The 17,220-nt window shown below is 40.5% G+C and overlaps 1 protein-coding gene across 1 annotated transcript; it reads left to right on the top strand.

Annotated features, from left to right (window-relative positions):
• Nucleotides 1-3,096: 3,096 nt before the first annotated feature.
• Nucleotides 3,097-15,495, top strand: LOC311278713 (neurotensin receptor type 1-like; the record flags this gene model as incomplete). The annotated part of the gene is made up of 4 exons (XM_084389722.1): nt 3,097-3,744; nt 5,087-5,261; nt 15,026-15,110; nt 15,213-15,495. 4 exons carry the CDS (start codon nt 3,097-3,099, stop codon nt 15,493-15,495), a joined length of 1,191 nt encoding a protein of 396 aa, XP_084245848.1.
• Nucleotides 15,496-17,220: the final 1,725 nt, after the last annotated feature.

Raw genomic sequence — 17,220 nt, 5'->3', positions numbered from 1 at the left:
TTTCCTGTGTCTTAGCTATCTCTTCACGTCTTTCTTGAATTGTATTTAGCCTCAAAAAAACTAGTTTACCCAAAAATTCTAATTCTGTCATAAAAACTATAATTTCATCCATGGAACATAACATATATTTTGAGAAATGTCTCAGTAGGGGGTTTTCCCCCCATTCAATGTCACCAAAACATTGGTTATGATTTTTTGAAGATGGTTTTCCACTCAACAAAGCCACTTCCTTTATGCAATCTGCCATGCAATTACTAGACAGATAACGTTTTTAAGCAAAAGAAGAATCTTTGCTGTGAATAAGTTTCTTCTGTGTGAAATCCAGATTCATTTTACACAAGGCTGAATAGGGTTGTGCTGAAGGCAGCTGAGCACATTGAAGACTAACAATCTGTCCTCACATGCTTCCAAGCTGAATTCATGCAGCAACACTGATATGAACTGAAAAACAATGCAGAGCTCAATGAGTCATAAAATAATAATTTTTGATTTAAACAGTCTTTGCTCTAATGCAGGGTTTTTTAATCCACAGACTCCCAAATATGATCACCTTGTGTCAGGGAACCCTCATCCTAAGATGTGTAAGATATCTGTCTTTTATAACACCCAACTGATACACTGAAAAAGTAATATTCTAAGTCAAAAATGTGTTTATATTAAGTTACATTATCATATATTCACTATAGTAATGTACTGTTAAATGTATTTATTTCTAATTTTATTTAGATTTATCAATATTAATTAAATTGATGACATCACTTTTCTACAGAGCTGATTTAAAGCTGAATTGCACTCTTTTCATATTGATGACAGACATAGATGACACAAAGTGAGAGATATGGACTCAGGTATTCATGAAATAAAGATTCAGACACTTAAAGTATTTCATCAGGTCATTCAAACAATGATCTGTAACAAATATCGCTAACTCGAATGAGTTAAACGAAGAAAAAACACTGCAGTCCAACCAGAAATGAGGATTAATAAGAACATAAGTCTGAGGAAAACTAAAACAGGAAAGCATAGATGCAGCAGAACAGGTAAGTAAAGTTCTCATAAAAACAAACAATCCAAAACAGGTAAGTCCACATCTAAGTATTTCCGCAGAGGATCGGTCCAGGAATCAAATACGAGGCCAGACAATGGAGAAATGGTGAGAAAGTCCTTTATAGTGTGAACTGAGCACGAGCGGATCAGTGGTGAGGGAGAACCCATGAAAGACCTTTACACAGTTATTGAACAGAACTGAATCAACACTGAACTGACCTCAGCTGAACAATGACATTATTGTCTTTTTAGAGCCGCTTTACAGCAATTTTGAACTCTGTTTGCATCATTAAATCATTATTTTCCTGTTTATTCCTGTAAAGCTGCATTTGGAGCCAAACTGTAGTTTAAAGCGCTATAGAAATATAGGTGACTTGACTTTATGATTTATTCACTCTCGTTCTGAACATGACTTTCTTCTGCGAAACAAAAAAGATTTTGAAGAACCAAACAGTTTTGGTGACCAATGACTTTCATTACAGACATTTCTCAAAATATCTTCTTTTATGAGATGTTCCATATCTTTTAACTCTTTTAACTACCAATAGTACTACCAGTATAATGCACGGTAGTCAACATAATGTCACAAGTGCTGAGCTAAACTTGTATTGAACCTGGAATATTCCTCTAAATTAGTCAAATTTGAGTTGAAAATACTATTATGTGTGATGTGCATGCTTTAGTCTGCAGCCTGTAGTCATCATACTAGCTCAGTGCATAAAAAACAATACCTATTTGTCAGCCTAGTATAAATGTAGAAATGCAACTGAAAAAAGAGCAGAATAGGGTGGTTGTTTAAATGTAGACAAGGAGAAACTGAAATTGTCTTTGGCAAGCCCTGAAGTAAAGCAACACCACTGGTGTTAAATAATTTAAGCCCAGTTTTGAACGTGAAAATGCGGCGTTGATTCAAATCTCAAAGAAACTCTTTTACACCATCAGCACATGGTTTGTCTAGTCAAGCGTACAGTTTCAGACGGGTTTAGTGCCAGAGGTGCAGTCCTATTGGCAGTAACAATATCCCTATGCAAAAGAATCACATGACACTATGCATAGATCAAGAGGAGGCAGCTAGACATGCATAGATCAGTGGGTAACTGCTTAACGAAATCAGTGAACATGTTTTATGCCTGTATTGTCAGCATTTCTGCAGGAGCTAGTTGTCACACTTTTATGAGCAATAGTTTTGCTTATATGGCTAATTCTGTACACCACATTATATAAAATCTTGTCTACAATTTAATTTTTTAGAACATTTCCATAATTATAGCTCAGAAAGATACAGTTGGTTTAACACGATGACCTATCAGCAAGGCACACTATAAAGGGAAAGTTGTGCACTGATGTTTATCGGCACAGGTAATGAGATTTTTATATCTGTCATCAAAGAAAAAGAAGCTTTAAGGTCTTCTTATAAAAGGTCTATAGAGCTTTATGGTTTAACATTGAATGCAACATCCATAAATATTAGTATTGTTATACTGTTCTGTAAAATGTAATTATTTTAATAATTAAATACTCATTTTTTATTGTTACTACATTGAAATATTTCTTTACTGATTTGTTTAATTTTTATAATTTAACAGATTATTTAAATAATAACAATAAAATAATTATTACTATTTAAATATTATTGTATTGAATTATACAATTATTATTATTATTATTGTATTAATTATTTTATATTTTGTATGCCTACATTTTTTATCCCTGCATGGTCACAATATTTTTCCTCCTCATTTTGAACAGTTTATCTATTGGTTTATCATGTTAACCTTTTTTGTTCTTGTTGTCCCTTGTTTCAAAGTATTTTGTAAAAAATCACTTATTGTGAATTGAACTAAAATTCCACTTGGTTAAATATTTTGTTATATGCACTGACATTAGTAACTTTTTTTTTTTTTAAATGTGTGTTACGTCAGCACGCGAGTGAGTCCCGCGCGCCCCTATTCCATATAAAGCAGTGATGCACAGATGCTCATCACAGCTTCACATTCATAACGGACGCAATTATTCAGTGTTTAAGCCAAGCAGTTGGAGGTTTGAGAAATGACACCAAATGAAACGAATCTGATGACAATACTTTGGACTAATCGTGTTCTGGACAACCGGACCCAGGTGATACCGCTGAACAGCACATATTCCCCGCCGGTGGATGATTTGGATGTGAACACGGATATTTATTCCAAAGTGCTCGTGTCGTTAATTTACGCTGTGCTGTTTACAGTCGGTTTAATCGGCAACGCCATGACCATCTACATATCCCTCCAGAGGAGATCCATCAAACATCTCCAAGGGACAGTCCATTATCACCTCGCCAGTCTCGCGGTGTCGGACCTGCTCATTCTGGTGCTGTGTATGCCGGTGGAGCTGTACAACTTCATCTGGGTTCACCATCCGTGGGCTTTCGGTGAGGTGGTCTGCAGGGGCTATTACTTTCTGCGGGACGGCTGCACGTACGCGACGGCGTTCAACATCGTGAGTCTGAGCGTGGAGCGCTACATGGCGCTCTGCCACCCGTTCAAAGCCAAGAGTCAGATGTCCCGCGGGCGCACAAGGAGACTCATCTGCGCGCTCTGGTGTGCGTCGCTCATTCTCGCTTCACCGATGCTTTTGACAATGGGGCAAATTTACGTAGGCGAAGAGAGCATCTGCACCACCGTAGCCTCCAGCAACACCGCCAAAACTGTTCTACAGGTGGGCATGAAGCTATTTCACCCTGAATGGCCCTTATTAGTTCATTACATTTGTGTCGGTGCTACTTTAGATGGCACTAACACAGTAGATAGATTATTAGCAGTCTGATGTACAATTACTTTCATGGGTGTCTATTTTAAAGGAGCTTACTGTACTGTATTGTAGCTACTGGCAATATCAGATTGTTGTTTTTTATGAACATCTTGGTAGCTGGAGTGCCATGTAAATGCCATAAAATGAATATGATCAATCAGTACAATGATAAAATATGGAATTTATTTTTCATTTAAACCTGGAAATAAACAGAACAGTTAATAGGTTTCAGAATGTAAAAATGTTGCAATCTACAACAAAGAATAAATATTTAGGATTTTGCATTATTTGCAATTAAACAAATGTGTGACACTGATCATGTGAACTCTTTTGTACAGATGGTCAAATGTTCTTGATTCTACTGAAGCACAAGAGGCTCTAGATCTCTCTCGAATCATGCTGGAGAACATGAGGTTTTGTTGAGTTATGTCAGCTTGAGTGCTGCTGTCATAACAAATAATGGCAACATAAATAATACGTTTTTTATTATTACAGTTTAGCTTTTTACTTGGAGGCAGATATGTTATTATTTATTTACAGTAAACATAATACATTTCAATTTAGCTCTCTGCCATTTGTCTATATGTCAGGTTTGCTTTAAAATCTGACCAAGTCTACAATGACAGATGATCCAGTAAAGCCCCGAGTATAAAGTAGTTAACATGTCTGAGAGAGTTAGTGATACAAAGAAGGCTGCTACATGGCATGCAAAAGACAGTACCATGAGCCCTCAAAACTGTCACTTGTGATTTACCTTAAACAGCTTGAATTGAATCTGCTGAGCAAAAAAAAAAGAAGAAAAAAAAGCAGCTCTATTAAAATGTCTCCTTAGATATAACAACACGTGTATACTGAACATATATATTTTTCATGTTGACAAACTCATTTCAGAATACTAGCTGGTAAAAATGCTCTGAAGTAAATCACCCTGTATTTGTATAGGGAGGGAGGAAGAATAAGAGGAAACCTTAAATAAACCTCATCCGCAAATCAATCAATCAATCAATCAGAATGACACAGTAAAGAGCAAAGCAGACAAAATAGAGCAAAATGAGACTCTGCACTAATTGACCAAACCATAGAGATATTTTTTTTTTTACTTTGGTTCAGGTGTGTAGAAACTATTAGGGCCAGGGAATGGATTTCTCTCCCTTGGCTCTTAGGAAATAATCATTACGCCTTAACTTTAATGTTTCGGTCCCCACGTTTTGAATAGTTCCTATTTCAGTATAAGTGTTTTTCCTTACAGGTCAATGCCCTTCTCTCTTTTGTTGTGCCAATGCTGGTGATCGCTGTGATGAATGCCCTGATTGGACATAAGCTCCAGAGAATGACCCATCATGACTTACACTGTTCAACGCCTTCAGATGTCACAACAGAGACAAACCGTGAGCGTTCCCTACGCCATAGCATCAAAGTCCTACGTAAGTAAAAGAAATGCATGATTTTACCAAAATGTTTAGTAATTATAGGTTTATTTAACTACTCTACAACTGAAAGTGTCTGATATTTGGTAGTAGCTCAAGGTTTGGTGTCTGGTGGTCCTGGTATCTCCTGCTGCCTGCTCCCCAAGAAGGTGCTTCCTCGATCCATAACTAATAACATAGACCAGCGGAGGGAGGGTGGGGGCTCTGGAGGAGGGCACAGAGTCAGAAACAGACAGAAGATGGGAGGAGCTCGCATAGAGGAACAGCATGGTGGAGATGATGGAGGGAGGAGCCAGGTAGGAGATGGAGGGAGGATCCAAATGATGACTCAGAGTACAGCCAAGACGAAGGCCCAAGGTGGAACCGAATAAAGGTGAAGTCAGCGATCCGAACACCCGTGGTGAAGCCAGGAGATTTGGAGACCAAGGTGGAGCAGAGGAGACACAGAGACCGGGCAACACCGTAGGTCCTGGTGGCCAAGGTGGAGCCGCAGTGACAAGTGGCCAAGGTGGAGCTAGGGTGCTGGTGGGCTGAGGCGGAGACGGAGACCGGAAGACCCGAGATGGATCCAAGTTGCAGGGCGGGGCCAACAGAGGAGCTGCCAAGGGACTGAAGGGAGTCAACGGAAGCAGGGCTGAAGGACTGTCTGGCTTACTGTAGGTAGAGGAGGCAGGAGAGGGAAGCTGGGTGGGACCATCATTGACACAGGAGACTTGGATGTAGCTGACTCTCAGCAGCGGGAGTGTGGGTAGGGCTTCCTTCCATCCCCTCGTACTCCACGAGCACACCCACTGGCACAGATGTTGTTGCCGGTTCACAAACCTGATCAGATTCTTCGTTAGGCTCAGGCTCCGAGGTAATGATATGCTTTGGCATCAACTGGGGCACAGGAATCGTGGCAGGCTCAGGCTCCATGTCTACGATTGTCTCTGGCAGAGGCTCCATGCAAGGTGTGGGAGTGGGGCTGGTGATGTCCTCCTCAGCAGGGCTGATGGTGAACGCAGGTACACAATTCAACAGCCCCCACTCTTAAAGGAGAACTCCGGTCAATTTTAACATTGAGCTCATTTTTTTGTACATTTGGAGTGCTGTCAGTACAGAGAACAACAACAAAAATTGGTGTTGCCTACACCGAGTTATTCTATTTTTAAAATTTGCACCCTGTTGACTTCAATGGGGCAAGTACTAAACCTGCTTTTAGCCTCTTAACATCCTTGATGTGTCATTACAAGTGCACAGAAAATGTGAGTGATTCGTTCTGAGTGAACACAAGTGAATCTGACTGCAGTAGATGTGAAAGATATGTATAAAAATGATGTTATTTAAGCCAGCGCAAATACCTGTGTTTACATCCTGTTTTCGGTTGAAGTCCAAAGTAATCGATTACCGAGTTCACGCGCGTGATCATAGGTAACTAAACCTATGCGCGTGAACTCGGCAATCGACTACTTTGGACTTCAACCGAAAACAGGATGTAAACACAGGTATTTGCGCTGGCTTAAATAACATCATTTTTATACATATCTTTCACATCTACTGCAGTCAGATTCACTCGTGTTCACTCAGAAGGAATCACTCACATTTTCTGTGCACTTGTAATGACACATCAAGGATGTTAAGAGGCTAAAAGCAGGTTTAGTACTTGCCCCATTGAAGTCAACAGGGTGCAAATTTTAAAAATAGAATAACTCGGTGTAGGCAACACCGATTTTTGTCGTTGTTCTCTGTATTGACAGCACTCCAAATGTACAAAAAAATGAGCTCAATGTTAAAATTGACCGGAGTTCTCCTTTAAGGCATGCCTTACACCGCTCATTTAAGCTAGTCCAAAAACACACAGACACATGCAGGGAGAGGTCGGGAAGGTGGTGAGGCACATCAGGTCTGAAAAAAAAGTCCTGAATAGTTACGATGCTTCTGCTCCAAGCAGAGCAGGTGGACAAGTAAGTCCATTTTATGTTTAAATCCGTTCTGGGTTCTGTGTTCTGTAAAAAATATTTCAGCACACGACAAAGGAGATAATAACACAAAAAGTCAAAAATCCAAAACATGACGGTATGCAATATGACGGTGTACAGGAGTGGAACCTGAAGTACTCAAGCTCCCGGTTTTTGTTTGGATGTTTGTACAGTGAGTGTGAAAGCAAGTGTATGTACAGTTCAATTTGTATGTTATAGGTGATCTGAACTTGGTGAAATCAATTACAGGCCAGAAGTTATATTACCAGTGAATCTCAAATCGAAACTAGGCAGGATGAGGCTACTGAGGTCAGCGGAATGGTGGAGCAACACACAGCGGCTGAGAGGCAAAAGGAAGCGATGCACACGGAAGCAAAAGAGGGGCAACTGAGCTGGCCTTCTAGCCAAGCTAAAAGCTAACCGCAACAGACCAGCGATTCCATCACTCTCTCTAGCCAACGTTCATGCACTAGACATTAAAACTGACTTATTGCGGATGCGTATGAGTGTACACCAGAAGATGAGGAACTGCTGTGTACTTTTACTAAATGAAACGTGGCTGAACAGCAACATACCGGACTCAGCCTTTCAGATTAAGGGCATGCTACTTTTCAGAGCCGATCAGAATTATCTATCGGGAGAAAACTCAGGGAGGAGGACTCTGCGTATTTATCAACAAAGGTTGGTGTATAAATTGATCTATCATTAGCAGCCACTGCTCTGAAGCAGTTGAACATTTATCAAATGCCAACTACACTATTTAACACAGAGGTACACTGCAGTGTATATTGTAGCTGTCTACATTCCTCTGAACGCTAAAGCTAGAGAGGTGTTCAGCAAGCTGCATGATAACATGTGCTCTCTCCAACATAAACACCCTGAGGCATTTTTCATGATTGCGGGAGACTTTTATAACTTCAGTTTGATGGATACCACACCTGGGTTTTACCAGCATGTCACCGTCGTGACCCGAGGAGATAACACACCAGGTGTACACAAACAGATGCAGAGCTATACAGAGCCGCCCCCCAACCGCCCCCCACCTCCCACCTCCCACCTCCCACCTCAGACTCTGTGATCATATTTTCATTGTGCTTGTCCCTTCCTAAAGCCCTGTGCTGAAGACAATGAAACCAAAACAAAAGACAATTACGGTGTGGCCACATGATGCTGCGTCTGTATTCAAGGATGGCTTTGCTTATACTGACTGGCAGATTTTCAAGGAAGCAACAATGAACTCTGGGACATGTATTTGGATGAATATGCATCATCTGTCACCAGCTATATTACTAAGTAATGACCTCCTGAGGTCAGATCTCTTCGTAGAGCCCGGGACTCGGCGTTCAGGTCTGGTGATGCAATCATGCTCAGAGCGGTAAATTGACTGCAGGCATTAAAAAAAGCCAAAGCTGCATTTGCTGTAAAGATACAGAGTCATTTTTCTACCCCAGAGAATGTGGGTGGGCATCAAGGCCATCACAGACTACAGTAGTCGAGACACTGAATGCCCAATCCATCTCTTTTCTGATGCTCTCAATACCTTTTATGCTTGTTTTGAAGTGTGCTTTCGTTCATCTTTGGAACACAAATGAACACCATAGACCCCCTACGCAACTGACACTTTGAGGCTACATAAAGAGAGCGTTAAAATAATCGATATGAATTGAGCGGTTTAGTCCAACTTTTCTGAAGAGACTTGATCGCTTTTTATGATGAACAGATTGAATTTAGGCATTTATTAACATATAATTCACATATAAATGACCAGCGAACGTAAAAATAAGCTCAACCGAACCTGCTTGACGCGCAAGAACAAATTTCTTGCGGAAATTCAAATGTGCTGCGTAACACACAAGAGTGAACCTCATTGGTTCTTGCGGAAGCTCAAACGTGATGCGTAACATGAGAATAAACCTCGTTGTTTCTTGCAGAAGCTCAGACGTGCTGCGTAAAACATGAGAATAAACCTCATTGGTTCTTGTGGAAGCTCAAACGTGCTGCGTAACACACGATAATAAACCTCATTGGTTCTTGCGGAAGCTCAAACGTGCTGCGTAACATGAGAATGAACCTCATTGGTTCTTGCTGAAGCTCAAACGTGCTGCGTAACACGAGAATGAACCTCATTGGTTCTTGCGGAAGCTCAAACGTGCTGCGTAACACGAGAATGAACCTCATTGGTTCTTGCAGAAGCTCAAACGTGCTGGGTAACACACGATAATAAACCTCATTGGTTCTTGCTGAAGCTCAAACGTGCTGCGTAACACGAGAATGAACCTCATTGGTTCTTGCTGAAGCTCAAACGTGCTGCGTAACACGAGAATAAACCTCATTGGTTCTTGCTGAAGCTCAAACGTGCTGCGTAACACGAGAATAAACCTCATTGGTTCTTGCAGAAGCTCAAACGTGCTGGGTAACACACAATAATAAACCTCACTGGTTCTTGCAGAAGCTCAAACGTGCTGGGTAACAGGGATGGAAATTAACTTTTTTGTCCACCGGCCACTGTGGCTGGTGGATTTCAAAATCTACCAGCCACTCAATGTTTTTACCAGCCACTTTCTTGTTTTTAACTGACAATGTGTAACTGCATGTGAAAATTAATACTACAATATCTACAATACTTAAGCAGTTTATTTAATCTCAAGTATCAATGAAATACTGACATTTTCTCTTTCTCTCTTATATACACACAAACCATGAACTGATATACATTTCATTAAATGAGTAGGGCAGATTAAACAAAAAACTAACATTCCTCCACCCATCCTCCCCACTCCCAGTCCAATTTACTCCTGCTCATCAGAATCAGATTCTGAAGTTTCAGAGGTGCTTTCCTGAGCGTTCTTCTTCCCCTCCATGAACTCTGGCCTTCTAGGCCGGATGCTAGCCTGATGCCAGAGCTGGATAGCAGGGGTGGGGTCATAATTCTCAATAGAGGGACTGGATAGCTGGACAGTCAGTAGGTCACAGAGGCTTCTTGATGTAAGACGGGACCTCCAGTCACTTTTCACTAACTTCATTTGATTGAAGCCTCTTTCACAGTCTGCAGTAGAGGCTGGTACGGTGAGAATGAGGTCAACCAGGCTGAGGATGTCGGGGCACTGCTGTCGCAAAAACCTGTTGATTTCTGGCCAGGTCTTCATGTGGAGACTCTCTCCTGTCTCATACAGTCTGGTCTTCAGAATGGTCCACTGATCTGGGATGAGCTCAACAGCAACCCCCGAGGATGTCAGGATACTCTGGAAGTGTGTAGTTAATTCCTCCACTTCTGATTCACCAAATTCTGAATAGAGACGGACATAATGAAACAACATTGAGTTATATGCTTTCATGACTTTGTAGATGAAATGTTATGTATGAACCTAAACCACATACCTTTAGAGCGATCTGCGTCAGGCCAGCTTTTCAGATTCACTAACTTTGTAGCTTGGAGAATCCCTATGGTCATGTCGGTGAAGCGACTTTGCAGACTCTGGCAGAGTTTGTCGAGCAGCTCAGACTTGGCCTTCATGACACGGTTTAGGGCATTGTCATCATTCTCGTGCTGCTTCATACAGGCTTTTAGCTTTGGCCCAGGTCTATTTACATTAGTAAGTTATGATATTCAGCTAAGCAGCAAACACATTAACACAACTTTTCAGTTCTCTGACACTCACCTGGTTTTGTATTTTGTGAGCACTGTTTGGGTGGCTGTCAGGCAGCTGTGTACTTCAGCCACTGTGATAGTTGAGGTTTGAAGAGTCAGAGAAAGGCTGCTGAGGTGAGTCAAGCAATCATGCATGAAGTTGCAAAACATGAAAAATGCTGGATCACGGCAGGTTTGGAAGTAGTGGCGTGCTTTGCTCTTCTGCACTGCATTCACCCCTTCAGCATCCGGTGACTGAATCTTTATACAAAATCCATCAAATCAATAAAGAAAAGTCATTAGTCAATTTATAATTTTTAGTGTTTTAATAAGTGTAAGTTAGTTAGTTTGATTTATTAAATTACACTGAACAAATTCCTGACAGTAAACTGACCTAACCTTTTAACTTAACATTCAAGTTCTCTACACTGTTATTTAGCCTACCTGGTCTAGGTGCTGGGTAAGTCCCTGGTAACCCCTCAAAAAATGGTCAATGGCCCTGAAGAGGTGAGAAACCCACCTGGTGCCTCCAACCCTAGTTGGTACAAGGGGATTCTGGCCCAGAATCTTGAAGCTGTGCTTTAGGTTTGCCCTGTTGAGAGCACTTTTACAATAGAATGTATGCAGCCCTGACAGCACATCTTCAGTCTGTTTTGCCAAAGAGCAGCTCTTAATGGCATCCTTGAAAGCTAGTTCCAGGCGGTGTGCCATACAGTGAATACCCAGGACGTGCATGTTACTTCCTCTCAGCCTGCTTACTACTCCTTTACGTGTCCCTGTCATCACCGACGCACCATCAGTTGCACATGCCACCAACTTGGCCTGCCACTCTTCTCCACAAACCTCCCTCATCATGTTATCTATTGCCTGAGCGATGTTCTCACCGTCTGCTTTCTCCACATCCTGTATCCCTACAAAGTGGACCTCCACCTTGCCTTGGTTACAAAAGCGTGTATACAGCATTTCCTGTTCCATCACGGCAGTGTCAGTAGACCCGTCAGACATAATGGAGAGGAATTTCGCTGCCGCTATCTTTGACTGAAGGGTCTTCCTCTCAGCTTCAGCTATGTGCTTAATAAACACCCTGGCTTGCTTCCGATTCACGTATGTGCTACCTGTGCTAATTCCCTTTTTCTCATCTAATCTATAAAATGAAAATGGAAAAATAAACAATGAAAAGTAAAGTTAGAAGTATATATCGTACCATAGCACTAACATTATTGGCTACTTTATGCATATAAACTAGCCTAGCTACTGATTAGTTACATGGGCGCTATTCTTCTGACCTTATTCAGCATTTAACCTAAAATCTACTTTTCAACATTTCATAAAAAAAAAAAAGAGACTTACTTGCATTGCCATTCGTAATCTTGAAATGGCCTTCCTTTTTTCGCGATTGCGTGGGCATTTCTAAACAGTATTGTCATCTTATCCAACTGGGCCGTCTTCAGGCTGGTAAGTGCCTTCATGGCAACCGTATTCTCCGGGGCTGCTTTTCCTTGTGCTCTCTTTTTTACCTGGATGTGGCATTTGGATGATTCGTGATCTTTTATGGCTTCCAGTTTTAGGTTTTTAGTCCCAACAATGAAACTATTAGTTTTGGCATCTTCTGAAGCGTGTTGACGACATACCGAGCAGAACATTGTCAGACTTGTCTCGTCGTAAACTAACCAATCGCGGGACTCCCCATTGTCTGCTTTTCTCCATCGTTCTTTAAAAAAACGTTTTTTGACCTTCGCCTCTGGCTCCTTCTGGGATGTTTTCTCTGCAGAGGCAGACCTCTTAACGCCTGCGATGTAACGCCACATTTTTTTTTGAAGGTGTGCTTCCTCTAAAAGTGTCCGCCGTGCGTGTGAAACACTATGCTATTTTTATTTACCCGCCACGGTGGCCGGTAGGTGAAGCGCGTTTACCCGCCACAACACAAAATCACCCGCATTTGGCTGGTGGCGGGTGCTAATTTCCATCCCTGCTGGGTAACACGAGAATGAACCTCATTGGTTCTTGCTGAAGCTCAAACGTGCTGCGTAACACGAGAATGAACCTCATTGGTTCTTGCAGGAGCTCAAACGTGCTGCGTAACACGAGAATTAACCTCATTGGTTCTTGCAGGAGCTCAAACGTGCTGGGTAACACATGATAATAAACCTCATTGGTTCTTGCTGAAGCTCAAACGTGCTGCGTAACACGAGAATGAACCTCATTGGTTCTTGCTGAAGCTCAAACGTGCTGGGTAACACACGATAATAAACCTCATTGGTTCTTGCTGAAGCTCAAACGTGCTGGGTAACACACGATAATAAACCTCATTGGTTCTTGCAGAAGCTCAAACGTGCTGCGTAACACGAGAATGAACCTCATTGGTTCTTGCAGAAGCTCAAACGTGCTGCGTAACACGAGAATGAACCTCATTGGTTCTTGCTGAAGCTCAAACGTGCTGGGTAACACACGATAATAAACCTCATTGGTTCTTGCGGAAGCTCAAACGTGCTGCGTTACACGAGAATGAACCTCATTGGTTCTTGCAGAAGCTCAAATGTGCTGCGTAACACGAGAATGAACCTCATTGGTTCTTGCTGAAGCTCAAACGTGCTGGGTAACACACGATAATAAACCTCATTGGTTCTTGCAGAAGCTCAAACGTGCTGCGTAACACGAGAATGAACCTCATTGGTTCTTGCAGAAGCTCAAACGTGCTGCGTAACACGAGAATGAACCTCATTGGTTCTTGCTGAAGCTCAAACGTGCTGCGTAACACGAGAATGAACCTCATTGGTTCTTGCTGAAGCTCAAACGTGCTGGGTAACACACGATAATAAACCTCACTGGTTCTTGCAGAAGCTCAAACGTGCTGCGTTACACGAGAATGAACCTCATTGGTTCTTGCAGAAGCTCAAACGTGCTGCGTAACACGAGAATGAACCTCATTGGTTCTTGCAGAAGCTCAAACGTGCTGCGTAACACGAGAATGAACCTCATTGGTTCTTGCTGAAGCTCAAACGTGCTGGGTAACACACGATAATAAACCTCACTGGTTCTTGCAGAAGCTCAAACGTGCTGCGTAACACGAGAATGAACCTCATTGGTTCTTGCAGAAGCTCAAACGTGCTGCGTAACACGAGAATGAACCTCATTGGTTCTTGCAGAAGCTCAAACGTGCTGCGTAACACGAGAATGAACCTCATTGGTTCTTGCTGAAGCTCAAACGTGCTGCGTAACACGAGAATGAACCTCATTGGTTCTTGCTGAAGCTCAAACGTGCTGGGTAACACACGATAATAAACCTCACTGGTTCTTGCAGAAGCTCAAACGTGCTGCGTTACACGAGAATGAACCTCATTGGTTCTTGCCATCAAGCGAACATGCTTGAGCTTCTGTTTACCACAAATAATGTGTGAGTTGATGAATGTTTAATCACTTACATATAATTAAATATATTAAAGGTTATGCTTATTTGGTGTGCTGTCAGAATCTGGCCCGAACCCAGAGTACTCCCCCCATCCCAGATTGGGATAGGAATAGTAAGAAGTGAGGAGATGGGGTGGTGGAGGAATGCTGGAAAACTGCCTTAGAACAGAGTCTGCTGTTTGTAATGTTTTGATTGTAAAGTCCCAAAGGGAAACATTTATGGGAAAAATACTTTTGTAACCAAGGCTGCTGAAAAAGTGGGCAGACACTGTTGCACTGTATCCACTAAGAGCGGCCATTTGTAACTTCAACATGCGAGAGTTCTTCTGTCATCTACTCCCAGTTGTTTTAGCTTTACAAACAGTTTGTTATGCTGCTTTATATTGCAAACTGGTATTTCTTATATATTTGAATGATAATTGTACACATATTGGTTTTGTTGCGCAAATAGCTTTACCATTTAGTGCACTTTGTTGTTCTTCTAGTCACCTATAGTGGCTAATGAACTGGAAATCTCACATAGGCCTATTCACAGAAAACAATTGCTTACCTCCACGTTGGAAAATAAAGTGGATATCAACACTCTTTAGAGTGCCTCTATCTAGATTTCAGGGCCAGAACTGTTGTATAATTCATTATAGTATATGTTTTACTAGTACCCAATTGTCATTTTCATTTCATTTGAGTACACATTTTAATCAGGGGTAAAACCTTTAATTTCTTGGTTTCAATAGTTCAATAGCCATATGTTTTTTCTCTGTTATCAGGTGGGGTTGTTTTTGCTTTTGTTTTATGTTGGTTTCCATATCACAGTCGCCGACTGATGTACTGCTATGTAACGGAGTGGACAAAGTGAGTTTTGCATTTGCATATAACTATATATTTGCAACAAAAAAAAATGCTTTTAAAATAATGTGCCAATTTTGTAACCTTGGTTTTGTTTCCCCCCCACAGTGCACTCTATGATTTCTACCATTACTTTTACATGGTGACAAATGTACTTTTCTATGTGAGTTCTGTGATCAATCCCATCCTTTACAATCTGGTCTCGTCCAAATACCGGCAAATATTTTTTTCCACTGTCACTTACTTTTGCCAAATGTACTCTAAAAGCCAGAGGACTAACAAAAGCAAAAGGAGCTTACAACTATCCCAGCATCTTCGTTCATCTCTGGTCACAACCCGTAACAGCCAACAGACCCTTTATCCCATGGTGGTCATGGAGACTATGTACTGATGTTAATTCTGTCTGGACTTTAAGACTTGTTGACTACAAATGTGTTGCTGTTTTGTTCCATCAGTGTTGAGGGACAATTCTGCATAATTTCAGACCAAAGGGCGTGCAGAATTGTCAAGTTTTTGACAAACGTTTTGACTTTCTGAATATGGAACATTATACACTATACTGTCAGTGTGCTCTAAAAGCTGCAAAAGTGCTGTTTCAAGTGCATGTGTGCATAGTTTATTGCAGAAATATGTCATGTTTTCATGGCACAAGAGGACAGCACTATTTTGTTATACTGCAGGAGTAAAAATAATTAAAAAAATAATAATATTCCCTTTTCAATCTTATTTAATAATTTATGTGTGTAAATCGCTAATTTATCTTTTAATTGTATTTTAGTTTTTTCTGATGTGCGTGAGTTGATTACTGTTTTCCAATCAAAACCACAGAGCAGTGGTTCTCAACCTTTTGACTCCAAGCCCCCTTATGGCCACACAAATATTTGTCCCAGTGACTCTTCCAGTGAGTGCATTTTTGTAAAACAATTTGTACAAACAACACCACACAATGGAATATCTGCAAAAAGTCTGTAACATGCTCAAAATTTTAATCATCTCTCAAAAGTAAATATTTATGTCAATGACCATATATCAGTGCCATAAGAATCTCTGTCATTGTTCACAAACAGTGTACTCTGTCAGTATTTTTCTGATGTAAACTATGGCTTCGGTTTTGATGACAATGATTGAAAATGCACAAGGCTACACTTTTCCTACAGTATATGGCGTATTTTAATAGCACAAAGTTACACATATTTCTTTATATTGGATATTGATTGCAAGAAATTGGACTGGATTTTACTATTGGTCTGTCAACAAATTACAGTGCAATACAAAAAAAAAAAAAACACAAACCTATTTTAAAGTAATGCAAAATGACCATAAAACAACATGCAGCACTGTATGGGGAATTATAATATGTTATAGCCTACTGTGAAGAAAAATAACATGAAAAAAATTCTTCGTTCATTTCGTGTAACCTGTGAAGTAAATTAAATGCTCTATGGGACTAATTATGAAATCACAGCTAGAAAAAAATATATATTTTACACGTATTTGACTGTCCTATTAGGGTAAATTATTTTTGGCAAATCATTTAAAACTTCACACACATTTAAATGCATTTTTACTATCTGAAAAGTAGTGAAAATGGTCTTAAGTTGGCACTGTCCTAAATGACACACTATGTACTTATGCGCTATCAACCGTGTACTGTATGAACTTTATAATAAATTCTGCAAATGCCTAACTTCCACAAAAATATGCCTGACTTCATCTCTACCATCACCCTCTCTGCTTCTATCCTCCTTGATCCTCAACTTTCGTTATCCTTTCTTACAATCATCCTATCATCAATACTTTCTAGAGGAGGTAAAGCTAATTTTCTCTCTGTCTTCTATTAATAACATCAACCTAAAACACAGGAAAAAAGGCTAATATACTGCCTGTCAGTACTGAACACTGTACCAGCTACACAGAAAATATGAATCGCCCAAATGGACTTTGTCATTTATGCATGACGCACAGATTTGTTTGTTTTTTTTGGTCTTTAAATTATTGTTTTTACACAATAAAAATGACCAAAAACTTTAGAAAACACATTTGGATGTGCAATTATATATATATATATATATATATATATATATATATATATATATATATATATATATATATATAT

The sequence above is a fragment of the Rutilus rutilus genome (assembly GCF_951802725.1).
Source record: "Rutilus rutilus genome assembly, chromosome: 19".
Lineage (NCBI taxonomy): Eukaryota > Metazoa > Chordata > Actinopteri > Cypriniformes > Leuciscidae > Rutilus > Rutilus rutilus.
Note: the sequence above shows the minus strand (reverse complement) of the source record. Positions and strands in the feature narration are given on the sequence as shown.